We start from the raw sequence: 27957 nt of genomic DNA, 5'->3' as shown, positions 1-27957 counted from the left end.
TCTATTTTTTATGCTTTAAAGAAAGTTCTCTACCCTTTAATGCTTTCAATATTTTTTTTCCTAGCATGTCAGATGCACATTATTCAATGCAGTTGATTGGCCTCATGGCATAAAAGTGGAATCTAAAGAATGTAAAAGAAATGTTTGCTTAAGATAAAATTGTGAAATAAGCAGATGTTAGAATTTGCACTTTAATAAATAATTCTAAATTGCATGCTGTTAAGCTATGCCACTTTTTTCCTTCTAAAAAAGGCAAAAATCATTTTAGACTCAGAATACTTTCTCTACAGATATTCAAATGGAAGACATTTCATTTTCCCCAGTTCCCATGCTTCACACTTGACGCTATGTTGAAATTCAGGGGTAGAGAGTTGCTCACTATACTCCCACCCTGCCAGGGTTGCTTCCCAGTGTCTTTCTTTGAAAATGTTCTGATGATCTCCCACTATTAGGCTTTGGATGTGGAGTATGTAGAAGTTGCTTGACTTATATGTTCAGCTGGATTGTTTTCTGCACCACTATTAGGTGCAGGGACCTACCTTTCAGTAGGGCCCAACCCTTTGCATGCATAGTCTCTCTCTCTCCCTCTCTCTCTCTCTCTCTTTTTCTCTATGTCTTTCTCCCTCTCTGTCTGTCTCTCTCTGTCTTCAAGACTTCCCTATTTACTCAATTCTCAGTCCAAGATTCCTGAACACAGGAGAAAGTAACCTTATTTAATAGGAGATTTTGTCATCTGCTATTTAAACTACCACATAAGTGGGGTGCCTGGGTGGCTCAGTTGGTTAAGCGTCTGCCTTCTGCTCAGGTCATGATCTCAGGGTCCTGGGATTGAGTCCCGCATCAGGCTCCCTGCTGAGCAGGGAATCTGCTTCTTCCTCTCCCTCTGCTTCTCCCCCTGACTGTACTCTCTCTCTCTCTCAAATAAATAAATAAAATCTTTAAAAGAAATAAACTACCATGTAAGCATTGAATACTTATAAATTGGAAAGCAAAATAATTCCTTCAAATGTTCTCTGTGATTTCTATTTTAATCATGACACATATCATGAAAGAAATTTGGTACATCTGATGGTGCTATTTCTAAAATGGAGGATTCAACCAAAGTTCACATTCTCTGCAGTTGTCTCAGTATCAGGACAGCAATGTGCAGTAAGTCATTGGAGAGTGACCTAACCTCTCTCATTCAATTCTCAGCTCTAATCCACTTTGAATTACAAGCATCTAGGTAAAACTTGTATAAATATGTGCAATATTTTTTACCAGTGTCACCTCTCTATATACTCCCAAAAAGTTACTACACATTCATATTTAAATTCTAAGTCTCTCTTCAGCTATTTATCTAATAAAAAGAATACTTCATTAGCACTTCCAAATCCAGCAGAAATTTAGCAAAGAATGAAGAAGAATAGTATATGAGAAGACTCCTTTGGTATATAAGTGCTCACTTTGGTTCTGAGGATTCCACCTTGACCTAACAAGCTCTGAGATAAACAGAAAAGTTTAGCACTCACTGAAAGAACACTTTTCTTATCCCAGAGTGCTAAAAAATAGTTACCCCATAGAGCTTACCACTTTAAGCACCAAAAATGCTTTAAAACCATTTTGAAGGTAATCTTTCTGTAAGATAGATATCCATTTTCTTAAGTAAAATATATATATTTTTTAAAGATCTTATTTTTAGGTAATCTCTGTACCCACCATGGGACTCAAATTTACAACCCTGAAATCAAGAGTCACATGCTCTACCAACTGAGCCAGCCAGGCACCCCATAAATATTAATATTTTAATGGCTCCTGTAGCACTATGATTCTTAATTATTTCTATGAACTTACCTTTGCAGAAGTTTTTTTTTTTTTAAAGATTTTATTTATTTATTTGAGAGAGAGAGAATGAGAAATAGAGAGAATGAGAGGGAAGAGGGTCAGAGGGAGAAGCAGACTCCCCGCTGAGCAGGGAGCCCGATGTGGGACTCGATCCCAGGACTCCAGGATCATGACCTGAGCCGAAGGCAGTCGCTTAACCAACTGAGCCACCCAGGCGCCCCATCCTTTGCAGAAGTTTTATAGCCTTCTGCTTTTTGTTTTTTCATTTTCATCTTTGACTAAGTGACAGGTTACTGAAAAAAAAACTTAATAATTCCTCCCAAAGAAAACAGTTAGGAATGTTGGTGGTTGGTTAACACCAAAGTGTGTAGCAAAGGGATTGTCTTCTAATTTCTTACAAAGACATAGACACAGAGACACCAGACACACACACCCCCAATTACCTGTTTTCCCCCCAATTTTAAATTTGGCTTAATAGTTACTGGAATTGAAATAAAGTAAAAAAAAAAATGTGGTACACTAAAAGAAGACAAGTTAAAAGAAAACATAAGTGATAGGGACATTCTTTGTTGGAGGGCATTTCATGGGGAAGGGACTGAATGTCGAAGATGAAGAGTTTAGCCAGATCAACCAGTAAGCATTCAGAAAGAACAGTTTGAATTTATGGAAAGGAAAGCTGGTAAAACAACATGGCTGGTCCTGTTTTGAACAATTTGAGTAATTTAACCCTGACAATAAAATGGAAGGGTGGATCCATAATTGATTATTTGCTGAGGAACATGCATCTGCCTAATTACATCGTGGGAGCTGTAGGAAGAGTACAGAAATATGAGAAAGGCCACCAGCTCTCAGAGAGCTGACAACCCAATTGAAAGTTTAAGACAAGAAGGAAAAAGAACCAGAACTGATATGAAAAACATCCACTGTGGCAGGAGCCTACAAATATTACTACCAACAAAATCTTCCTTCTTTTGAAATATTCCATCCCCCAAGTTTCAAGCGTTTTATTGACCTGAATGGCATGACAATTGAGATGTCCCGCATATGATAAGAAGGAGCAATAATGAAATGTAATTAATCTGTGCTAAGAAACTAGAGATTACCATGAAATTATGTAATAACACTTTATATTCACAATATAAAAATTGTTATAACCTCTGCAGGGTAATTACACTAAGAACTGCGTAGTAGCACTAAACACAATCATGTAATCTAAAGGACAACGATGGATATATAATTGCAGAGTATTCATATGGTAATTAGGTGAAGAGTAACTGGAGAATAAGTGAATGGCTATTTTCTGCAACAGAAATAAAATAATTTTCAAGGGATGCCACCATTGTACTCTGTCTTTCTCTCTCTATCTTTCCTTTTCAAGCAACCAAAAATATAAGGAAATACTTCTTCCTTTAATCTTTTTTAGATAATCTTAATAGACTCCAAAAAAATATGGGTTGTATGGGTATATATACAGGTTTATGAATATTCATGGAGGGCCAGATGTCTATAAAAATCTCTAGCTGCATTTAACTTCTTTCCCAAATATTTCTTTCTATTGAAAAGTAATTGCCAAGACTATTTAGCTGTTAACTCATATTTGCAACTGAGCTATTCACATTGTAATAGTTAGTGAAGTGTGAAATTTATTTAAAGAGAATAAAACCAAACTAAAATAATACCACCTAAGCAGGAGCTGAAGATATTCAGTAAGAATCTTTAATGGGTCTTTAATGGGTAATACAGATGGTCATATAGGGGAGACTAAATTATACAATTACATGTGTATACATCAATTGTTCTACTTCACTAAATTTTGACCTGGTTTTAAAAAAAAATAAGTTATGTGAATTTGCTTTAAGAGTCATGATTTAAGTAAGCATCTGGTAATTTAGAACTACACACAACCACAATAACCAACCAGAAGTAGGATTGTATTACTTTCACAAAGAAGACGAGGTAGAATTATCCACAGTGCATATCCCCAGGCATTCTATAACTCAGCTCCAGTCTCAGTGCGATTCATGCTCCACCTTCACTGATATTTAATTGTTCCCCCAGGAACAGTAGGTTCTATGAATTTTGCTAATATCCTCCCTACAGGGAGGTTTATGGCAGCTTCCATATAGGTATAAAATGTGGAAGACAGCCAACGATGCTATTTTATAAACTTTTGATGAATACTCATGCTAAGGTGACATAATAAGGAAAAGAAAGAAATAAAATCACTGGCTAGAATATGAAGGATTTGGAGGTTAAATTCAGTTCTTACTCTGGCTAACAATGTGACCTTATCTGAGTTACCTGACTAATTTATCCAATATACCCATCGATCATCTTTGAACAGAGGCAGTATTACTAAACATGCCTAAGATTATCTCACCAGGCCTTCCTCCCCCACCTATCCTCAACAGTGCCCTTTCTATCATCAAGACAACTAGGGCCTGTTTTAAGTAAAATGATGAAAATGATGATGATGAGGAGGAGGAGGATAAATATTTGGTTTTAGCTGTCTTCTTCATTCGGGCTCATTTGTTGGTTATAGTCTCACGCATTATATGGCATTATTCCCATTTTATGGGTGAGTAAACTGAGGCACAAGGAGGTTAAGCACTTTGCCAAAGATAACACAGCAGTAAGTGGAAGTACAGAAATTCAAACTCAAATAACCCTAACTCTAGAGAATAAACTCTTACTTTTCTTATTTAACAAGTCATACATCTACTCAAAAAAACCCCAAACCAAGCCAAACAAAACAAACCTCTAGAAATTAATTCTAAATATCTTTGGTGTTCTCTTTTTTTAAATGTGTATCTAAAACTGAATGCACTCCCATCTATGAAGATACCTGAGGGTCTCACCATCAGCCAGAATGTTAAAGGGCCCTGTAGCTCAAGAGCAGCAGGCCCAGGCAATCTTACTTGATGCCACCACAGTGTGCAATATCAGAGCTCAGGAGCTCAAACTGGACTCCCACACCCCACACCTCATCCACACGTTCACATTTCACATGTCATTCTCAGTCTCCCATCCCAACCCAAATTGGATATTTGCCTCTCTAGCCACAGATAATTGGTTTACAGCCCTGGATTCTCTTATTCAAAGGAAACTGCTGACTATCCATGACGATTTCTTCATTATCAAGCAGGATCAACTCTGGGTCCCTCCAAACAAATAAGAAACCAAAACAACAGCCAAGAAATCACAAAGTGAGGCATGTCTGGAGTGTTACCATTTACGGACATCTAATTTAGGATGAAAACATTTAGAAGGATTCTGGAAAAGCTCTAAGATTCTTAAATATGTTGACAGGAGTGATTGTGGCTTTTCCTTCTCTGGAGTCAGTTTTTCATCTTGCATGGTTTAGGAGGCAGAAGAGATAAAGTAACTTGTATAAAATTTGCTTAGAATTTTATGATTATTGTCTTTGAGGGCTTATATAAGGGAATGGGAAAACAGATTTAAGAAATATTAAAATTATTATTTTTCACAGTCCTCAAATGTTTTACACAACCCAAGATATTTTAATAATTAAACTTACTGCAGAGTCCTAAATATATCTTCCAATTTCAGAGCTGAGTTTAATAAAGTAGGCAAACATTGAATCCAGGTATGCCAATTAAATAGTCACTGGGGAAAAAATGTGTGCAAAACTCTGATTAGAGCTGATAAATTTTCATCAGGAAAGTGTGTCTAAGAAAATTAGCATTTTCTAATTTATTACTAAAAATAGAAATATATCTCAAATATTTCTATAGAGAACACTGAGAAATTTAAAAGAATGAAATCCATTCTGAGCAAATAGTGCTATCTCTGAGAAGGAAAATGTAATATTGAGAAAGCCAAGTTATCAAAACGTTGATTTAAGTGCGACATGTGGGGCGAGATTTTGAAAGTACCAGCATTAAATCTCTGACAGATTGCTCTTTCAAAATGTGTATTAGAATGATAGCATCAATCATTTTAGTAATAGTCAAAAATTAACTCATAAAACTATCATGACAATATTTTTTTCAAGTATCAGAGAAGCCTATATTACTTTTGTTTATAAATCATGTTCTGGGTTGAGTCTTCCTCTATTTTTAAAGCAATCCAGCCATAAAAGGTTTTAGCAAGTAATTATTTCTGGGTTGAGTGTTCTTCTATTTTTAAAGGAATACAGCTATAAAAGGTTTCAGCAAGTAACTATTTATAAAGTGGTAGAGAGTCACTTGAGACTTGAAAGCGAGCTGACTTGCAGATGACAGCTAAATTTGGTTTTATAAGATGAGGCTAACTGAAAACCAAATAAGTGAATAAGCAGAAGATGGCTTAAAAAACAATGAGAATGAAGTGGGCTCATACAAGGTGGTAACTTTCTGACCATAAACAAGTCATCTGCCATACTTAGTCCCTAATTTCTGTCAGGGCATGGAGTATATATTAGGGTTTAATTAATTTCAACCTACTAAAATTTGCCAACATCTACAGTGTTAAAAATATCTGTTGGGTTAATATTGCTCATGCCCTCAGAATGCCCATACTTTGATAGAACTCTCAAGGCTGACAAGGTTGAAAAAAAAATCAAGATCAATAAAAAATTTTAGATAATCAGAACATGGAAGTATTTTATTTATTTGTTTATTTTTAAAGATTTTATTTATTTATTTGAGAGAGAGAGAGTGAGAGAGAACATGAGCCGGGGTGGGGTGAGGAGAGGGAGAAGCAGGCTCCTCACTGAGCAGGGAGTCCTACGTGGGGCTCTATCCCAGGACCTGGGATTAAGACCTGAGCTGAAGGCAGATACTTATCCAACTGAGCCACCCAGGCGGCCCAGAAATACTTTTTTTAAAAGACAACTGAGAGCACAAAGTAATAACTCATTTTTAGAAAACTGGAATGAGTCTCATGGAGAGATGGGAGGTGAAGAATGCTGGATAAGAGGTTATCATGGAAAAGATCTTCTCCGATAGAAGTACCATTGACAAAGTTATTGTCCTCATGTTGTAGCCTATCTAGAGGGCAGGGAATGTCCCACATCCTGATACTGGGAGAAGATGAGGCCATCCTAGAAAAATATATGTAGTTCCTTTGTGCATAATTCTCTTTCTTCTCCCTTTCATTCTTCCATCCTTATTTCCTTCCTTCTTCTAAGCTACTCACTTCAAATATAAATGTCAAAGTAAGGATTTCTGATATACTTAAATGTGACCTTCTTTCTAGTTTTCCTTTAATATGTTACTTTGCAGAATGCATAATATATATATGTATCTCTCTCAATCAATATACTGATCAGTATAGATATATATATAGATAGAGGTTTCTACACTAGTGTGATAGAAAGAAGAAAAAATAATGGATTATATTGAAGTGATTACTGTTTAATCAGACTTCACTAAAACACTGAGAAAGTCACCTTGAAAAGGTCACCTGGCAAAATTAATATATAGTACACTATAAAAGACTTTCACTGGTCAAATGTGCAAGTTTCCTTTAGGTCAGATATGCAGGAATTAAACAGATTATTGATATATAATAACCAGCTTTCCACTTTACTAAGACTTAAAATAATTCTAAGATGATAGAGAATCACTTTAATTTTATTAGTAGTAGCATTTAACTTTTAACATGCTTGGAAGTATGCATTGAATTGCTGTAACTAGTCAGTGAAGTAATTTAATCCAAGATCCTTTTTATTTAGAAAGATTATTGTTCTTGGAAAACATCCTTAAGGCAATGAGATAAAGTCATTACTCTTTTAGGCACGCAGTGTACTAAAAGATACTGTAGCAAGAAACTTTGATATAGTAACTAATGTGTTTTCTTTCCAGAACACACTGACTCTTCTCTTCATTCAGACAGTAGGTAGGTTCTTAATTTACTGTGTTTTTTTCATCATCTCATTTCTCACCACCTGACCTCTAACATGTTTGTGTATTATTTATAAATACTGAAGTGTACCATGAAAGCAGTTTTTGGTTTATTCATGACTAAATCCCAAGCTTCAGTGGCTGGCATGCATTAGATGTTCTATTATTATTTGTTGAATTAATGAACGGCCATTGGAAAGCAGGGCACTTCAGAAGACAGAGAACAAGAGCTGATGTTTTAGTTTTAAAACCCCAAAGGCAGTTATAAATATATGAAAATATGGAATCAGTCAACCACTCCTAAAACTAACTGAGGTTTGTCAGGATGTGTCTGTGTGTGTTCAGATGGGAAAAGGAAGGTGGGAGATGAAAGAGGAGAATTAGATGGCAAGCAGAGATGGACGTCAGCAAGTCCCAGTAAACAGGCCCTTGGAAATTTGGTCCTTGCATTAAACATACACTTAGCTGCTGCACCAATAAACCAACTACTAGACATTCTAGACTGCCATGTGAAGGAAGGATGTGACCTGCCAAATTCTCAGACATGGGGCATTCTACAGAATTAGACCAAACTTTTCAGCTTCTAATATGTTTCCACTTTGTAGTCATAGTCTAATCTGTGTGTAAAAGTATACCTATGCAAGAAATTATTTTCTTCAGTGGTTTGATCTACTTCCTTTCATGTGATTCAATATGTAATTCCATTCTAAATTTATGGATCATTTCAGAAATTATTTTTAAAAAGCAGCTCAGACCATATTCATAAATGCCATAAAAATAATAAATCTTTTTCATACTGTGGCTTGCTTATCTGAGCAAATTGGAATAAATCTATTTTTATTATCCAAATTATATATTACCTAAATATATATAACCTTTAAATATATAACTATTTTAATTACATATTATAAATGATAGGCACTTGAAATATCTATTAAAATGAAAATTTTTTGAAAAAGCATTGGATTTAAAAATTTACAGAGGACTTTTCTTATAAATTAACTCTCTTGAAACTTCTAACTCTGAGAAGCAGATAAGATTTTAACTATTACCATAATTTATTTTACAAATCATGTGTCACCTATGATGATGAAAATAATTTGAAATCCAAAGTTGTAGAATACTATTTGTTAGTCCACAATTTTCTACTTTACTAATTTTAAATGAACAAAAAAAATGTTTGAATTCCATATCATCACCTCTAAAACTCAGTATTTCTTCCTCACATCTGGATTCCAGTTTGAGAGATTCCAGAAGAGTGAACTTAGAGAGTATGTTCAGTGAAGATCCAGAAGCCCACTGAAACTATATTATATTTTATTTATTTGTTTTGTTTGGGCAAGAGATTCTTGAAAGGATTAGAAACCTGTACTACCTTCCAATGTAAGAAGAAATCAGGAGTGAAAAATTCTAGCTTATTCTAGCTATTTGTGGTATGAAAGGTACCATGGAAGGGACAGGAGTTCTTGGACTCAGACAATAATTGACGGAGTTAAATAAGGTGTCTTTCATTACATGGTCATAAACCAATTTGTTTGTTTCTGCCACTATGTTGACTTATATTTATTGATTTATTTTTATATCAATTTTTATCAATTGATTTTCAAGAAAAGCTTGCCCTCACATTATTAAAATATAGATTTTCTCATTTCTCAAAAGTAATAAAGTACAAACTATTTCATCAAATTGAAAATAAAATCATATAATTACCATGGATTTAGTGATGGATCTTCAAATGGTAATCCAAATCTAAAAATTCAAATGCAGATACCTGACCTTTGGATTCATCTTCTAGTACTATTTGAACCAAGTGACTTTCTATTTCTCAAAGTGTCTTATACTTAAGATGTATCTGATTCTCTGGTGGCAAACCTCAATAAATGTGTTTTTTTTCTCCTAATAGTTAATTGTCATATAATTAAACACTTATATAATGAAAAATTATTGGCTCTATCCTTTCTATTTAACTTTTGCTCTTTTCAGTGTTAACCTCATCTATTGGAAACCAATGGATTTTAAAATATATTCACTTATTGAAATCAAACTTATAATTATATTTTTGCATTCATGAGGATTAAACTGAACAAATAAATACAATTATTAATGCATTCTTTTGATTTAAGGAAAGATCTGCTCTTCTTCACCTGATGGGTTCCATAATCATAGGGTAAATTATAAGTCTTCCCATCTTTCTTTGGCCTTTTGCACTCTGGGACTCAAAGGCTATGAGTTGAAAATTTTGGGTTCTTTTTTTCTTTTTTTTTTTATCTTGAGAACCAATGATGGCATCCTGATTCTTTCGCCATTTTTATCAATAATCAGGATGAATACAATTTTTTCTAACATAATATTTCCTATCAAAAGAGGTCTACCTATTGCATAAAAGAGAGTAATACCAGTTTATAGTGAGAAAATCTTTAATAATGAAAAACGTGAAGATTATCACATTAACTATAAGATAGGAATCTTATTTTGTTTTCTTCTATTTAAAAGATGTAAAGATTCCTGACTCATGATATTTTTCTCAAAATATGTCAGTTGACATTTCAAATCTGATATAAAGAATGTGTTTTAAAATTACTCTTAAATTTACATTTAAATTAATTGTTTTAAAAGTGGTGTTAGCAGATAGATGCATTTAACTAGAAACAATTTGCTTGGTTTGAGGTAAGCCTCAAGTAAATATTTTTGTTCAATCTGTGTCTCTATCTGTGCATGATTTGTGTAATATATTATTTTCAAATACACATTTATATTTGCAGATAATTATTTATGAATCCATTCAGTTTACTTAACGCCAAGTACAGCAGAATCACAATCATGAATGGTTTCTATTCATGCAAAGCCTGCCTCCTTCCTTAACCTTCCTTCCTTCCTCCCCTCCTTCTCTCCTCCCTCCCTCTCTCCCTTCCTTCTTCCCTTTCTCTGTCCCTCCCTCCCTCCCTCTCCTCCTTGCTTCATTCCTTCCTCCCTCCCTCTCTCCCTCCCTCCCTTCCTTCTGAGGTCTTCCTACTGGGCATCTTCAGTTTATTTCAATACAAATCCCTCTTCAGACAGTTAGTAATCATTACTTGTGTGACAAGTTATTTTCAACCTTTAAATAAGCAGTTTTAAGGCTTTCATTATTTTTCATATTATTTTGTAAACTCATTCTTCCTTAAGTTGAAAAAGAGGGGTAAATACTTATTGGTAGCCCTAATGTGGCATAAAAGTAGAGGATTAAACCATCTAAACTTGGCATGATTACTGAATGAAGCACTGTTTCAAGAATGTTGTGAGACTAGACTTGTCTCAAAATCAAATGAACCTGGCATGGAAAGAAGTTACTGCTATGACGCCAGAAGAAGTAATTAAGCATTCTTAAAGATTTTTTTCCAATAGTAGTTACTGAAATTATTAAACATAATTACTAATATTCCAAGTGTAAGTTACGTGACATAGAGATAAAAGTTTATCTCTTATAAAATTAACTTTATAAACACATTGCTGGCATTTTAAACAATTGCATAAAAAATAATGGTAATGCTCCTAAATAGTATGGAATAAAGTCCATTTCTGATCTTTGATCCTTTTTGGCAATGTAAGTCTAAGTTGCAGCTTTGTCTAGCTTTTAATCTGCAAAGATATGCCACTGTTTTTTTATTCATCAAAAATTATGGGGACAAGTAACTTCAAAGAGCTTTTATACTGATATATCCCCAATGCCTAGAACAATAAATAATACCCCACAAGTGTTCATATATATCAGTTGAATAAATAAATTTTAATAATCACAACAATATGTACCTTGACTCACATATGACATATTCTCTGCTTGGAAAAAAATGCCTCAGTTTCCAATAAATTCTTTTTTTTTTAAGATTTTATTTATTTATTTGACAGAGATAGAGAGAGAACACGAGTAGGCAGAGCTGCAGGCAGAGGGAGAAGGAGAAGCCGGCTCTCCGCCGAGCAGGGAGCCCGATTCGGGGCTCGATCCCAGGACCCCAGGATCATGACCTGAGCCGAAGGCAGCCGCTTAACTGACTGAGCTACCCAGGCGCCCGTCCAATAAATTCTTTTTATATGAACACATTTCCCCTAAATCTTTTCCCTCTTACTATTTTTACATTTCCAAATGATAGCATAATAATTTTAGATTTATACTAGATCAAAATTGCCTTCAATAATATTTCTATAATTCTGACAGTTTCCTCAAAACTACCCAGAGTAAGATAAATAAAAATAATATATTACCTTATCGTTAGCCTACCATTCTCCATCATAGTCACATGAGAAAAGACATGTATTTATTTTTCTTTACACACATTAATTCAAACCTAATTCTATTTTTGCATCATATTTTTCTCCAAACTGAAAATACAAGCACAGAGTTTCTCAGGGAATGTAGGTCTTCATGAGCTGCTGAATAAAGGTGGCCCAGAACTGTTTTAAGTGGTATCCTGTCAGAGCACAGACAAAAAATTGGCCTAGCTGGTTGGAAACCAGACCTTTCTACTTTGTTTACATTCACTTACATACCTAATACTTTCTCCTAAGTCCAAGCACTGAGTTAAGCCCCTCCAAGATTGCTAAGGTATGCAAAACATCATGGCCTATTTCATATTCTAAGGGGGTAGAAAGTCAAGAACACGTATAATGATATAAACACCATATGAAAATGCCAAAGAGAAGTTCAGGATGTCCTAGGGCAAAGGCAGCTTCAGAAGACAAAGTGGGAGGATTAGAGAGGGTTAGCAGACATTAAGGAGCCCACGTGTAAAGACAAAGACATATGAAAAATTTAAAGGGACACATTTTAGAGACCATGAAAGACCATGAACAGGTTTTCACGGCTGGAAAAAAAGATACACAGTGAATGTGTTGTAGTAATGCAGGCAAGAAGCCTGAATAAAAGCAGTGCTTGTCTTCTCACCAAGAGAAAAAGAAATGGAGGACCCTCAGTAGCCATGGCTCCAAATGACTGTCACTCTAGATGTGAATGCTCTAAGAATCTTGAATATTTGCATACTTAGGAAATAGCTAGTTCTGATAATTTCACCTTTTAACTCATGATGCTTTCTTGAGGTTCTAGGCTCAGTTCTAATTGGCTTCATATTAACAGGGACAACTGAAAACATTTTATTCTATTTTCCTGGTCATTATTAAAATCCTTTGGTCTCTTCTGCGTGGGCCTGCCATTGGCTTCATCAAGATTAAAATTCTTATTAACACCTCTATTCAATGGAGTAGAAACTGGCAACCATCAGGTTGAACCAGTGCGTGACCTGAGCTTTGAGTGTTCCCATAGTGAGCCTAAAAAGATGCAGCAGAATGGGCAGGATATCAAATGACAGGAAAATACACCAGGAGAAGCTACTTTTGGAGTCAGACCCACAGGGCTATAAATTGTGGCTCCTATGTTCACTAATGGAACCGATTAAGGAGAATGTCTTAATCTCATTTTTGGCAATTGTAAAATTGGATTAATAATACTTCACAGGGTTGTGTGAGAATATATGTTCAGAGAAAATAATGTTTAACAGCATATTTCTCTGTGACCAAGACATAATACACTACTAGTGATTTGTTATTTCTCTCGCCAACTTTCCCATCGGAAAATCAAATAGAAACAGAAAAGGTAAACTTCAAAAGGCTTTCCCTTCTGGACTTTTGCAAATTCTGTTCCACTCACTGCTTCTCTTCATCTAGGTAGCTGCTTCTTCCTTCTGGGCTCAGCTTTCATGTCACTTCCTTCAAGAAATCTTTCCTATAGGCTGAATTATCTTTCTGTGCTCACCACTGTATTTCATTCGACTGCCTTTGAGGTAACTTCTATCTTTTTCAGAATCACACATAGATTGCAAACGCATTGAGGGCAAGAAATATCTCTGACATCGCTGTTTTCTCAGTGCCTAATAGTGACAGGTCCATTGTAAATACCAAATTTGTTTACTGACCAATTGACTAATGAAACAAAATTGCTCTGCAAAGCAAAAATAATCCCATCATGTCATCACATATGGTAGGCACACATCTATGCTTCATAACTTCTATAATTACTTGATAGGCGATGGTTCTAATACCAGTTACAATAGATGAAATGTTTGGATTACTGTCAGTTACTCCTAATTTTATAAACTTGAGATATTACTTCATGTTGGCACTTATTGCAACCAGTGGGACTAAACCATACAGGTGTATTTCTAATAAACTAAGTTCTAATTTAAATTATAATGGCTTCCCAAGCAGATTACTAGAGAATTTTAAAAATATCAATGAGAGGACAAACAGATTGCCATTTGATTTTAACACCAGGCCCTTAGACACAGACTGAGTTGGTCCTCATTGGCCCTTTTGCCCTAATGTTACTAACTACTATTAACCACAGATATTATTATTATTTTTTAAAGATTTTATTTATTTATTTGAGAGAGAGAGTGAAAGAGAGAGAAAGCACTAGAGGGGGAAGGGTCAGAGGGAGAAGCAGACTCCCCACTGAGCAGGAAGCCCAAGGAGGGACTCCATCCCGGGACTCCAGGATCATGACCTGAGCCAAAGGCAGAAGCTTAACCGACTGAGTCTCTCTCTGTCAAATAAATAAATAAAATCTTTTTTTTTAAAAAAAGAAGAAGTTTAACCGACTGAGTCACTGAGACGCCCCCCTCAGATGTTATTGACCTCATATTTAACATCCAGATGTAAATGTGAAATGCCATGCTTATTATTATTTTTTATTTCTACTAGAAATCCTTGCTCCAGATCTGCACAAAACGGAGCTATATTTGTTCTTAAACAACTTACTTAAAGAATACTCAATTTTACTTTGCTATTATTTATCTCTGTCTCTCCTCCCTGGGTGCTTCTGTTAAAATTAATTTGCATTTAGACCTCAGGAATTTATATTGCCATTAGAATTGTGAAATGTTTTTACTCAGCACAACTAAGAACTGATGTTTTACCTCCCACTAATGGACCTTTAATTAGGCACTGTAATGAACCATTCTGTCATTCCTTCATTTATGGAGAGAAGATTTTGTATATGCAAGATACAATTTTGACAGAACACCAGGTCCACTGAACCTTGCTGACTCACATATAATATATCCTAAATTTATTATGCTTTTTTGTCAGCTGTTGGATTTATTATTTTAATGACACTGTCCACAAACTTATTTTGCTGCCAAAGAACAGCATCACCATGTTTGTTGACATCTTGATCAACAATTCCTGGGGTCCAATTCTGATTGTAGTATTACCACTTTGGGACCTTGAGCAAGTTATTTAACCTCTGTCTAAGGATTAATTGGTTAATTTTAATAAGTGTTTTGCAGTAAAAGGTGGGAAGTGCTATGACTGCTAATAGTGATAATAAAATGATAATGCAGACTTTTATAATGCATCAGGCTACCTCAGACTGTGATTCTATTAAGTTGTCAATTAAAATATATGCTAACTGAATTTATTTTTTTTTAAGAAACCAAATCGTTATAATGATGGCCACATAGTATTTTTTTAACTTAGATCAAAAAGAATAAAAATGGCAATGCTTCAACTTAAAAAAATTTTTTTTAAAGTTAAAAAAAATCAACGTTCTATGATGATGGACCAATGGGGAACAGAGAAAAGCTGCATAGAAAAATACCAGATGGTTGTACCCTGATTAAATGTAGCTCTTGTACATTAAGTTGATTATTCTTTATTAACTTGTCTCCAAACTGCTTTCATTTATTTATCTATGATTATTTATTTATTTGACAAATGCCATTGTTGGGTGTAATGTCAAAGAGGTCATCCCAGACAAATAGGAGGAAAGCACACAATTAGCAATAATACCAGATTAAAGTGAATAGAAACAGACAGAGGTAAAGAAGCAGTGACTTGAAAATTCAAAAGAGAAAGAGATTCATTCTCTTGGGCAGATGTGAAGAACTTCACAAAGGGAACGGCCTTTAAACCGGACAGGGACAGATAGGATTTGGCACGGAGAGTTGAAGGTGAGGAGGAATCCAAAGAAAGTGCATTCCAGAGGAAGAGAAAAACAGGAGAAAGTCGCAATGCTAGGGAAATTGACATATGGCGAAGCAGGGTAAGTGTGGTTTTACTAGAATAAGGGAGAAAGTAGTCTGGATAGTAATGAGGGTCTGCATTACTTAGGGGAGGAGTTGGTGTTGTCCCTGATCTGCTTGGAAATCATTCAGGGTTGTGAGAATATTGGAGCCAAAAAGAAAAAGCCCATGAGTTAGTAGGCAGAAGTTGTGCTGGAATATTCTGCCCTGTTGAGAGGAAGGAGGAGGAGGGGAGAGCCATGAGGATGTAAGCAAGGTGTGTAAGCAAGGTGTGACACCCACACATGACTGGATTGTTTTTGCTAGATAAACTCTGCAGGCCTATGACACATATCATTTAAGAGATAACCTAGGAAAGCAATGTGAAAAGAGCATTGGCTGAGGGTAGTGGCATTTATATATGTCAAGAGGCTGGCCTACATGAGCAGAATATACACTTAGAAAAGGCAACACCAGTTTGTAACCAAATTTGTCTCTACTGAAGCAGAAGTGACCCCCTGCTGGAACATCAGAAGGAAAATATTTAATATTGCTCTTGACTCTCAAAATAAGTCAGTGCATATTGCTTGATTCAATGCTGTTCCACGTACTTCCTGCAGTGAACAGAGACCTAGGCTACTCTCTGGGAGGGCCTCAATGACATCAAACCATCTGGGGGCCAAAATGTTGAGTAACTTTTAAGGGTATGGGATCTGGAGTTGGATTACCCAGGCAGAATCCTGACTCTCCCCTTTACTAACTGTGTGATCTTCAGGAGGCTCTTTGTGCCTCCTCAGTAGCATCCTCTGCAAAATGAGAATAAAAGCAACACCTAGCTCATTAGTGGGATTAAATGGATTAATATAATTAATGCAGAAAAAGAAGTAAACACAAGAATGCCCAGATATGGAAAGATCTCAGTAAATGTGATTGAGACAGAAAACCATTCTTCTTATTATGAATACAACATATAGCTGTGGCTACTCTTTTGAGAATAGGTACAGAGGGAGCAGAGGGAAAACATGGAGATCAGTTAGTAATTATGCAGGTAAGAAATACTGGAAACTTCAATGAAGGTAGTGGGGATGGAGCTGGTGATAAGTGTTCAGATTCTGGGTATGTTTTAAAAGAAAAAGTGAGAAAGAAATTGGGGTGTAAAAGAAAGAGAAGTCAAGAATGAATCCAAAATAGGTGAATGGGAATTAAGGAGTAAACCTGTGGTGATGAGCCCTGGGTGAGGTATGGGATTGTTGAATCACTGGATTATACAACCGAAACTAATATAACACTGTTTGTAACTATAGTGGAATTAAAACAAAAAATAGATATGAAAAATCTTTAAAAAAATAATGAAGTGGGTTAGATTTAAAAAAAAAAAAAAAGGATGAATCCAAGATACTTGGACCTGAGAGATGAGTGTTTCGCTTTATAGATACAGGGTAAACAGTGGTAGAAGTGATTTTGGGTGAGAAAATCAGGTTAATTTGGAGCCAACTCAAACTGTCAAATAGACAATTAGGTATAAAAATCTGGAATTCAGGTGGGAGTTTCAGCTAGAGATAAACATTTGGAATCATTTGTATTTGGATAGTATTGAAGGTCATCTGATTAGTTGAAATCATCTAGGCATCAGGTCTCAATCTCGGTCATATATGTGAAACACGTGGAAAACCTTAAATACTATTGCAGCCTAACAGAATCAGAATCTTTGGAGGTGATGTTTGGGAAACTGTATCTTACAAAACTGTTTATAAAACTGTTTATTCTAATGGTTCGATTTGTACGGAAATCACAGGCTCGAGATGTGAGTGTTTTTGAGAAAAGAGAGATGTAAGTACAGTCATGAGCCACTCCAATGTTTAGAGGTCAGGGAGATGAGGGGGAACCAGCAAAAGATGGTGAAAAGAAGCAGCCAGTAAAACTGGAATGAAAACACGAGAGTGGTAAAGACGAATAAAGGTGTTTTAAGGGGGGAGTGATTAACTTCGTACGGTGGGATAGAATAAGAATTGATAATTGGCCATTGAATATGAGAACATGGATGACAATAAAATAAATTAACTTGACTTCGATGAAAGCTATTTCAGCAAAATAGTGAAGATAACAACCTGCCAGAGGTGAGGTCAAAAGAAAAATGAGAGGAACTGTAGCATATAACAACTCTTTGGAATAATGCTACAGGTCAAAAAAAAAAAAAAAATAAGCAGGGAACTAAAGTTGTGGGTAGAAAGAGATATGGGCACAAGGCAAGGTTGTTCAAGAAAGAACTAGGGAGAGAGGAAAATATTGATAAAGGAGAAAGATGGGGACAGTTGTAAGAGATGTGTCCACAAGTAGATAAGAGGGATGGAATGTATGAGTGGATAGTATAGCATTAGAGGTAGCACAAGGTTCCTACTCCTAAGAAGACAAAGTCTATGGATATAAAATAAAGTAGTTCGAGAGATGTGATGGTGGGAGCTCATGGCAGTTCTCTTTAGATAGCTTCTATTTTGATCAATGAAATAGAAAGCAAGTTCTTGAGCTCAGGATGAATTTGGGGAGCAGGGATCGGAGGTTTGAGGAGAAAAAAGAAGACCTGACAGACATCTAGGAGAGTCAATGGATTAGCACAACACAGTAGAAGCCATAGTAAGTGCCCATTTGAAATTGGTGATAAAAACTCAAGTGAGACCTGTCTGTACGATTATGTGCTCTTCTTCAGTGGCATCCAGCAGTGGGGCACCAGTTCAGAGCAGATGGAGAACTGGATTTAACCATGGTTACAGTTTTCTAGGGAAGTGCAACAGAAGGGAAGAAAGAGCATGAGAACTGAGGGTATATACGAGGGCATGATTACAACGATGGATTCGAGAATCTAAGCTGGGGAAAGAAGAAACATTGAATCTTTAAAATGAGAAGGATGAAGAGGACCAATGTAAAGAATAGTTGGAGTTAGGGTGATGGAGGGAGTGAACCTGAAAAATAAGGGGTTGCTGAAATTGAGGTAATGGAGGGAACATTGAGATAAGAGAATTACTTATGGTAAATATCAAAGTCTGTTGGGAGATCGTCTCGTAGGACTTGCTTTCACTTACAGTACTGACACCTGTCCCCAGTGTGTTCAGGCTGGCAGTGGCAGTGAGGCTGGTTCCCAGCAGTCACACTGCAGGTCCCTCCATTTTGACAAAAGTCCTCACAGACCGTCTTAGCACAGTTTGGTCCAGTGAACCCCAGGGCACAGCTGCAGGTGGGTCTCCCTGTTGGAAAAGAAAAAGGAACAAAAAGGAAATTATTTGACTACAATGGTTTATTTTCACAGCATCCTCACTGGATAAGAAACAGGGAGCCAAGATTCTGGTCAAGGTTTGTCCACTACTTAATCTGTGATTTTAGGCGGTAACTTGACCTCTGTGGGTCTTAGTTTTCCCATGTTCCAGTGAAGCCTGGATTAGAAGATAACTCAGATTCACATCAGGTAAAATAACCAGAGCTCATTTTATGAACAATTACATATTTATGCAGTTGTGTTATGTTCTGAAATGCTTGTTTTATTCTTTGTACTTCTCTGTTCATGTCCATTTTGCTTTTTCAATTATTTTTATTCTATTCATATAGTAATGCAGATTGTATTAGCCATTAGAATATAAAATAGAGACAATCATATTGCTTTTTTATTCTTTTTTTCTTTCTTTCTTTCTTTCTTTTTTTTTTAGTGTTCAACGATACATTAGTTGCGTATAACACCCACGTGCCCTCCTTAATACCCATCACTTGGTTTCCCCATCCCCCCAACCCCCGCTCCTCTGAAACCCTCAGTTTGTTTTGCAGAGCCCAGAATCTCTCATGGTTTGTCTCCGTCACTGATTTCTTCCCCTTCAGTTTTCCCTCCCTTCCTCTATGGTCCTCCACACTATTCCTTATGTTCCACATACCATATGATAATTGTCTCTCTCTGCTTGACTTATTTCACTTAGAATAATCCCCTCAGACAATCATATTTCTGTGTTGAATCATCATGTACAACCACTGCTAAAGCATGAGTTTAGACTTAAAAATAAATATCTTAATACGTTTAAAGTGGGTATGGCATCTATAATACTTATGCAATTATTTATTTTAGTTGATGTAAATATACATACTGCATTTAGTATATAAGCACTTAGTAAGTCCTATTTTATTTCATTTTGAGATTTTTTTATTCATGGGAAAAGACTGTCGCTTGTAGACTAGTAAGATGATTTAAAGTCTAGTGTTAACAGCACACAAGGGCAAATCTAATGGATCATTTGTAGATACTTTTCTTTATTTGCTCGGTGGAAACTAACATCACAAGAAAGGTGAACAATCCTTTAAGGTGTTTGGAACATAACACAGTTAACTGTTACAGGAATGAGTCTCTCTAACTGCCTGGAATGTCAAAGGAATGAGTCTCTCTAACTGCCTGGAATGTCAAAGGCTGGGTGGAAAATGGAGTACAGAACTACCTCTGTAAGAGAGATTAAGGAAAACAAAATGAAATAATGGCCATCATTTGTAATGGGGAAAAGTGAAGTTTAGAGGTTGTGCAAATGTAAAGAAATAACATGAAAGAGAATAAAAAAGAAATTTAGTTATAGATCTGAATTAACTAGGACTTGGAAATGTCACTCAGGTGAAAGCACCAGAGAATATCCAACCATCTCCTCTCTCACCTTTGTAGACATGAAGCATAATTAGAATGGTCATAAAAATGTATGAGTATAAGGCTTAGATTTGAAGTGTGAAAATGATATGTTTTCTCTATTGCCATAGATTCTACATTCTATATTTTTTTGAAAAGCATTCATAAGTGAATAAAATGCCTTCAAATAAAATCCACCTGTATTTCCAAGGGAATAAACAAGTTGAGGTTCCACAACCTATTTATTTATTTTGCCTTGAAAGCTCTCCACATACTTAAACATAGTTGAAGCTATTGCTTCTCAATGAACAAAGTTACATACATTTTTATGGTGAGTAGCATTGCTTTATAACTTATGTATAAATGTTATTAGTTTGGTGGTAGATAAATGCCTATTAATAGGTTGAGAAGCAAGGTAAATTTTACGTACATTAAAAGCTGAGTCACATCATGTTTTCCACTCCCAGAAAATGGCTTTAAAACTTTTAGCTAATTATTTTTCTTAATAATGGTAGTGAGTTTTCTAGTTGTTGCTTACATATAGACAAAATATCTTCATGGGAACAATAATGGGTGAAAAACAAAGACACAAACAAGAGAATGAATAGTGGTAGAAGATGAGGAGGACAGAGAATTGTTGGAACACAGTTACCAAGGAAAATGAAAGCTCCGAACAAAAGTAATTCCTCTTCATCAACAAGAAACAGTGAATGCCTTACAAAGAAATAGACCATATAAACAGGGACATAACTTAACATGAGCTAAATGTGAAACAAACAGAACAGAAAGTACAGGAGAAATCAAAATGCATTAGAATAATCACAAAAAGTGCCATATGGTGGAGGACTTAAGCACCGTAGATTTATGTTTTTCTACATTATTTTCCAGGTTTTTAAAAATTAGGAGTGAAAAACATTGAAGTGATAGAAGTTTGAAAGAAACAAATGCAACCCACTAAGGCACTTGAAAACTATCCCAGTCACTGCGAGAATGACACCATGCTTTTATCTCATCTACAGCTGTTTTGAAACTAGGGTGGAGTGACCAGGTTGTCCCCCACCTCTCCCCGCCACCAGCCTATGCCTCACATCATTTAGATTCTGGCTGAATTATTTTCAAAAGGCTTCTTTCTCTTCCTTTAAAAAGATTTCTTTTTGACAAGTAGAAATCTTCATATTCAGGGGAACATTACCAACTTGAAGCTGTGTGTTGATACAGCAGATCTTTTGTTTGCTGATGGGAAATGAACTACATGTCACAGAATTTTATAATGGGCTTCATCTAATATTTTCACGAATCTCTCTGGGTGCACCCTAACAAGTTGCATTGGATTTATTTATAAAGATTTTTTAGGTAGCTCAATTTGATTTTGGCATTTGAAAAGGCAACGATACTGTTACGATGACTAAGGTATAGATTTATAGCAGTGAAGTGTCCAGGGAGTTTGGGAGTTGACAGCCTACAAGAGTAGTATAATCAGAAGGAGCATCAATTAACTGGAGGAAGGAGGGGGAGGATCAGTCTGCATTCTATAGCATTCAGATCTTTAAAGTGGGGGTTGTCAGACTGCCTGGATATAGACTATCTGTGCCAACTACCTGTGGGGGGGACCGTGAGCATCACTTCTCTGCTTCTTTATGCAAAAAAATGGGGATAATAATATGGGGTTGTGGTGTAGAATCAAGTAAATGAGATTATACATACAAAGCATTTCTAAAGGTACTAGGCACATAGAAGGCACTCAGTGACACTTTAGCCCTAATTGTTTATTATTATTATTGTTGTTATTTCTACTGAGATTCACCATTTATCACTTTGTAACTGTGTCCTAAAGAGACACTGTAACATACTAAGAAAATCTTTTGGAAAATTGTCTTAAATTACACATTTTATCTCCATTAATTATTTAAGATAAAATTAAATTTGAATTTGTATGGCAGCGATGGGATAAAGCAGAAATTCCCCATCAAGTCTCAGACTTTAGCAACTTTAACTTTGAAGGATAGGTCTTTTTCTCTCTTTACTTTCTCAACATGCTTAATTCTACACTTAAAAAGAAGGAACACACAACAAACACAAACAAAAAAAGCATATCTAGTATTTTTATCAAGTCCATTTGCTTGTATAACTTCAAATTTTGATATATACTTGAACTTTTTAAGAAAGAGTCTACACTCACAGCTGCCAGTTCTACCAAATATATGACAACATCTTTGATCATAAAGTCACATTCCAATCCTTTACTGGGTTTACAGTTTTTATTTTTTCAATATACAAAACGATGTATCTTAATCTGTTACTTCTCTTTGCTATTTCAGAAGATAGGACAGATCCCTCAATACGGAGGTATTGTTCACATAAATCAATTCTGATTCCCTTGTGGTAAAAAGGTTTAGGGATGGAGAAGTTAATGTGTGTTTTCTTTACTGTGTATTTATGTACTCTTGAAAAGCTTATCTCTGATCTCTTAATCCCTAAATCCACTGATTTCTTTTCAATCCTCCTCCTCAAATGTTCTCCATAATTTTACACATTTTATTCTTGAAATTTATTTTTTATTTTTTATTACACATTTATTGCACATCTACTCTTAAAAAATTCTGTCTCTACTTGGTTTCTAAGACACTACCATTGTTGATTTCCCTTTTTTTCTGACTGTCCTTTTCAGTTGCCTTTGTGTTTTCTCTTTCTGTCTCTTAAAATATTCTTCTAAATTTCTTTTTGGTGATACAGTTTCATGGCTTCAACAATTGTCTCTCTATCCAAATATTTCAGTCTCAATTTTCTGACTCTGGGCTCATTCTCCTTCCAAAATGACAGACCTTCATTCTCAGTCTTTGTCATATGCCTCAGTGTGTCTCTGCCTGAACTTCAGTAGGTTCAACTCTCCCATGAGCCAAAAGAGAGAAAATTCGGGATGCCTGGGTGGCTCAGTTGGTTAAGCGTCTGCCTTTGGCTTGGGTCATGATCCCGGGGTCCTGGGATCGAGTCCCACATCGGACTCCCTGCTCCGCAGGGAGCCTCTTTCTCCCTCTGCCTCTGCCTCTCTCTCTCTCTCTCTCTGTTTCTCATGAATAAATAAATAAAATCTTAAATAAAAAAAGAGAGAAAATTCTTCTCATAAACATTGGCGTTGTGTATGGTAGCATACACAATTTCTGAAGACTAGGTTCTCCCAGTGCTAGGTCTGTTCCATATTTAAGTTGGACATTGTATGTTAGCAAAGGGCCTTACTAGCTGTGTACAACAAATGGAGCTTAGTTTAATTGCTCCGTTAATTTATTATTAATTTATCTGCTTCTGTTCATAGACAAATGGAAACTGTTTGCACATATCTTCAAAATTGTGCCAGCAAATTTTCATGCAACAAGGTAAATAAATAATAAATGCTGAGATTTAACTGGATAACCAGTAGTAGCTAATGTCAAATATGGTGAAAATATAACTAAAGGTGCTGATCCAATAATACATATTATTAAAGAATATTCATTGACATGACTAAAGATTGTATTGCTCATAAGAAAAATAGAAACGTCTTGGATTCTCACAGAGTTCTTGAAATTTCGCCGGTCTTACATGGCCCTTACATACCCAAACTAGCCTCAGTAAAAATGGGTCATCCTGAAATATTTCATAAGAATATTTAACAGGAACTAAATAATAAATTTAGTGCAAAGTTAAATCATTTGTTTTTTGGTATTAGACAGACCTGGAAATCAAATCTTATTAGATATTTATTAATTATGTGGCTTTGCAAAACTTACATTTCTTCACTAGATCTCATTTTGCATCTCATGTAAAATGGTGCTAGTAATGCCTACTATGTGCTGGTAAAACACATGGCACAATGTCTGCCACATAGCAAGTACTTAATTGGTAGTGTTATTACCAGTAGTTGTGTGGGTATTATTATTACTATTAGTATTTTTATTAAACAAATTACCAACCTAGGTTATTATTTAAACTTCATTGAGTACATATGCCTTTATTAAGAAACTACATATGGAATCCCAATACACAGTTTTTCCATATGTATTCTTTCAAAAATAACATATAAATATATATTCATATATATCAGCTCAAAATAATGTTTTAAAATACATAATAAAAATGGAATCTTTTCTATTACATAGATAGGTAACTACATGGATATTATAATGATTCACCATTGGTCTTTGTTAAATGAGCATTAAATTTATATGATTTGGTTATAGTTTACTTTTGGATAAATGAACCTATTTGACTATATGCTACTTTTGTTATATAGTCATAGCCAGTGATTTCTCTGATGTGAGTAGACAATCTTGTTGATTTTTAGTGATAATAGGCAATGTCTTGGAGCATTGACTTTGGAATAATCTAGATTCTTGGATTCTAGTTATCTTACTTAACCATTCTAGCTCACATCTAAAAAATACCACAATGTAGACATCATTGAGTGATAAGGATTAACTAAGGCAATATGTCTAGGGAATTTGCCATAGTTCTTGGCATTTATTAAGCATTCAAAATGTAGTAGTCACTATATTAAAATTAGGTTTGCAAAATTTCCAAAATATAATTACTGAATATATATCCCATGTAGAAATGACTATTTACTTGCTAATAATTTTAGAGTAAAACTTGCTGTGTACCTTTTGGTCAAGTAATATATGAATAAATATCAATCAATCAATATGCTCAAAAGCATATATTCTTATTTGAATATTATAAAGGCGCTTTTTTTAGTAATTTGATGTATTACTGGTGTCTTTTTAAAAGCTGGATTTATTTAATAAACAGTTTTTAAGCTGATTATAGAGATGCTACTCATCAGTGTGATTTAATCAATATTGTAGGTAGAATTACTTCTCTGCTCAACCTTGGACAAATAAATCATTCCTCTTTTTTCTATATAAACATAATGCTAGAAAATGTGTGGTTGATTCCCATGAAGGAATGCTAGCAAAAGTAATTACATGTGAACTTCCTATGAGACACTGACAGTGTTTATTATTTCTGAGGGGTAGATACCTACCTGCTAGTAAGCATCATTAATCAGTTCTCTTTTCAAGAAATTTATCTGAATTCATACTCATTTGTCAATGTGAACCATGCATCTTACCCTATTTAATTTGGTACTCATTGAGTGAGTCCGGTGCTTGTAAATTTTTAGCCCTGGTTTTAATGTTTTCTACCTAATTAGTCTTCTATTTATGCAGTCATTGTTTAGTTCAAATAGTCTGATAAATACATTGAGTCTAGGTAATAGAATTTAATTGACATTTAAACTGCAGAGCATATTTACAAATGCTTACATTTAATGTTCTATGAAAAGTTTATCTAAAAGTTACATACTCTTTACTTAACATCCTTACTATTTGAACAAAAACCACATTCTTGGTTCTTTTATATAGGATAAAAATAATAAGCTGAGAGGTAGGTTGCATCATTTGGTTAGATACTAGATTGCAATCAGAAAGCCCATCTCCTGATCCCTTACCCCCAAGACCACACTGCTTTGTGAAATCTGTCTTCACTTCTGACTTAGATGCAAGTAATAAAAGTTTTGAATGCTTAAAAAAATTGCTAGTCTTTTTGATAAAGAGATTTGACATTCTACTTTTCTACTTTATATAATGTTTTCCTGGACAGAAAGTGAGCGGCCATTTACACATAATTTTAGTAAGTTAACTATAGCTATCAAGTTGTCTTAAGTATCATACAGATTACAGAGAACTATTCAGTAAACCCTGAAAAAGAAAAGGAGGAACTGTGGACCTTACTTAGCCCTCCCAGGTACTACTTAATATATTCTGGTATGTTTCAAATTATAGGTCACAATCTATTTATACTTCTGGAAAGTTTGTTTTCAGCCAGCTTTGTGAAAATGAGACTGGAATATTTTTGTCCTTTCTGTGAATACAAGGAAGCCAACTCAAACCTGAGATTAGTTTAGAAAGCCGTAAGACTTAATAGTTAAGTACTGCTCTCACGATGTTGTCCAAATGAACGAGTAACTGACTCAAAAAGTCAATAGCAGAATTAGAATCTTACTTTCAATCTCTCATAGGTTTTTTGTGAGGGTGCAAGGACTGAGAATAGCACCTGGCACTCAGTAAGCAGTCAAATATATATTAATTACCATAATCCTGGCAATAATAATAATATTATTATTATTATAATAATATAATTATTATTATTATTATTTTAATTTCTAATAATTATTATCATTACTTAATTGTTAATTCTAACAGCAATGCATGTTAATTGTGGAACTTGGAAAATACAGACATACAAAGAAGGATCTATTTCCTCACACAAATACTTTATGTATGCATTTTTTTCCATATTGGGCTCATATTATATAAACAATTTTATTTCTTGTCCTTTTTAACTTTAAAATATAATGAAATTACTGGATCTTTTGATGTTTCTACTTTTAATTTTTTTAAGACCTATTTATTTCTTTATTTGACAGAGAGAGAGACAGCGAGAGAGGCAACACAAGCAAGGGGGAGTGGGAGAGGGAGAAGCAGGCTTCCCGCAGAGCAGGGAGCCCAATGTGGGGCTCCATCCCAGGACCCCGGGATCATGACCTGAGCCGAGGGCAGACGCTTAACAACTGAGCCACCCAGGTGCCCCTCTATTTTTAGTTTTTAAGGAGCCTCAAAACGCCGTTTCCACAGTGTTGTACCAATTTGCCTTCCCACCAACAGTGCATGAGGGTTCCCTTTTCTCCACATCCTAGTTAACATTTGTTATTTCTTGTCTTTTTGATACAAGCCATTCTGACTGATATAAGGTGGTATTTCATGGTAGTTTTGATTTGCATTTCCCTGATGATTAGTGATACAGCATTATTTACAATAGCTGAAATATGGAAGCAATCTAAGTGTCTGTTGATAGATAAATGAATAAAGAAGGTATGATATATGTGCAATGGAATATTAGTCATAAGAAAGAATGAGATTTTGTCATTGTGATGACATGGATGGACCTAGAGGGTATTACGTTAAGTGAAATAAACGGACAAATTCCGGGACGCCTGGGTGGCTCAGTCAGTTAAGCATCTGCCTTAGGCTCAGGTCATGATCCCATGAGCCCATGTCTGGCTCCCTGCTCAGCGGGGAGTCTGCTTCTCCCTCTGCCTGCCCCTCCGCCTGCTTGTGCTCTCTTTCTGTCAAATAAATAAATAAAATCTTAAAAAAAAGACAAATTCCATATGATTCCACTTATATATGGAATTTAAAAAACAAAACAAACATAAAGAACCAACCCATAAATACACAGAATAACCTGGTGGCTGCCACAGGGGAGGCAGTGGGGATGGGCAAAATGGGTGAAGGGGAGTGGGAGGTACAGACTATCAATTATGGAATGAATAAACCACGGGGATGAAAGGTACCAGCTCAGGGAATACAGTCAATGATACTCTAATAGCATTGTATGGTGACAGATGGTAGCTACACTTGTGATGAGCATAGCATAACTTACAGAGTTGTGAAATCACTCAATTGTCCACCTGAACCTAATACAACATTGTGTATCAACTGTACTTCAATAAAAATAAAATAAAATACAATGTGACTATTTTACTATATTATCCTATATTCTACAAGTCTGGTTGTATTTATCA

General features: G+C 35.3%; 1 protein-coding gene across 2 annotated transcripts in view; it reads right to left on the bottom strand.

The window, feature by feature from the left end:
- The window catches only part of LRP1B (LDL receptor related protein 1B), a 1880289-nt gene that overhangs the window by 51215 nt on the left and 1801117 nt on the right, over positions 1 to 27957 (bottom strand). For both annotated transcript variants that reach the window (XM_088022156.1, XM_088022157.1), the window contains one exon: positions 18775 to 18936. In XM_088022156.1, the coding sequence (XP_087878282.1) occupies positions 18775 to 18936 (162 nt within the window). The remainder of the gene's footprint in view (positions 1 to 18774; positions 18937 to 27957) is intronic.

This window comes from Eumetopias jubatus, unplaced genomic scaffold (assembly GCF_037043125.1).
Source record: "Eumetopias jubatus isolate StellerSeaLion01/CBP00866 unplaced genomic scaffold, mEumJub1_p1.0 scaffold_3, whole genome shotgun sequence".
NCBI classification, from domain to species: Eukaryota; Metazoa; Chordata; class Mammalia; order Carnivora; family Otariidae; genus Eumetopias; species Eumetopias jubatus.
This window is presented reverse-complemented; position numbering and strand designations above follow the sequence as displayed.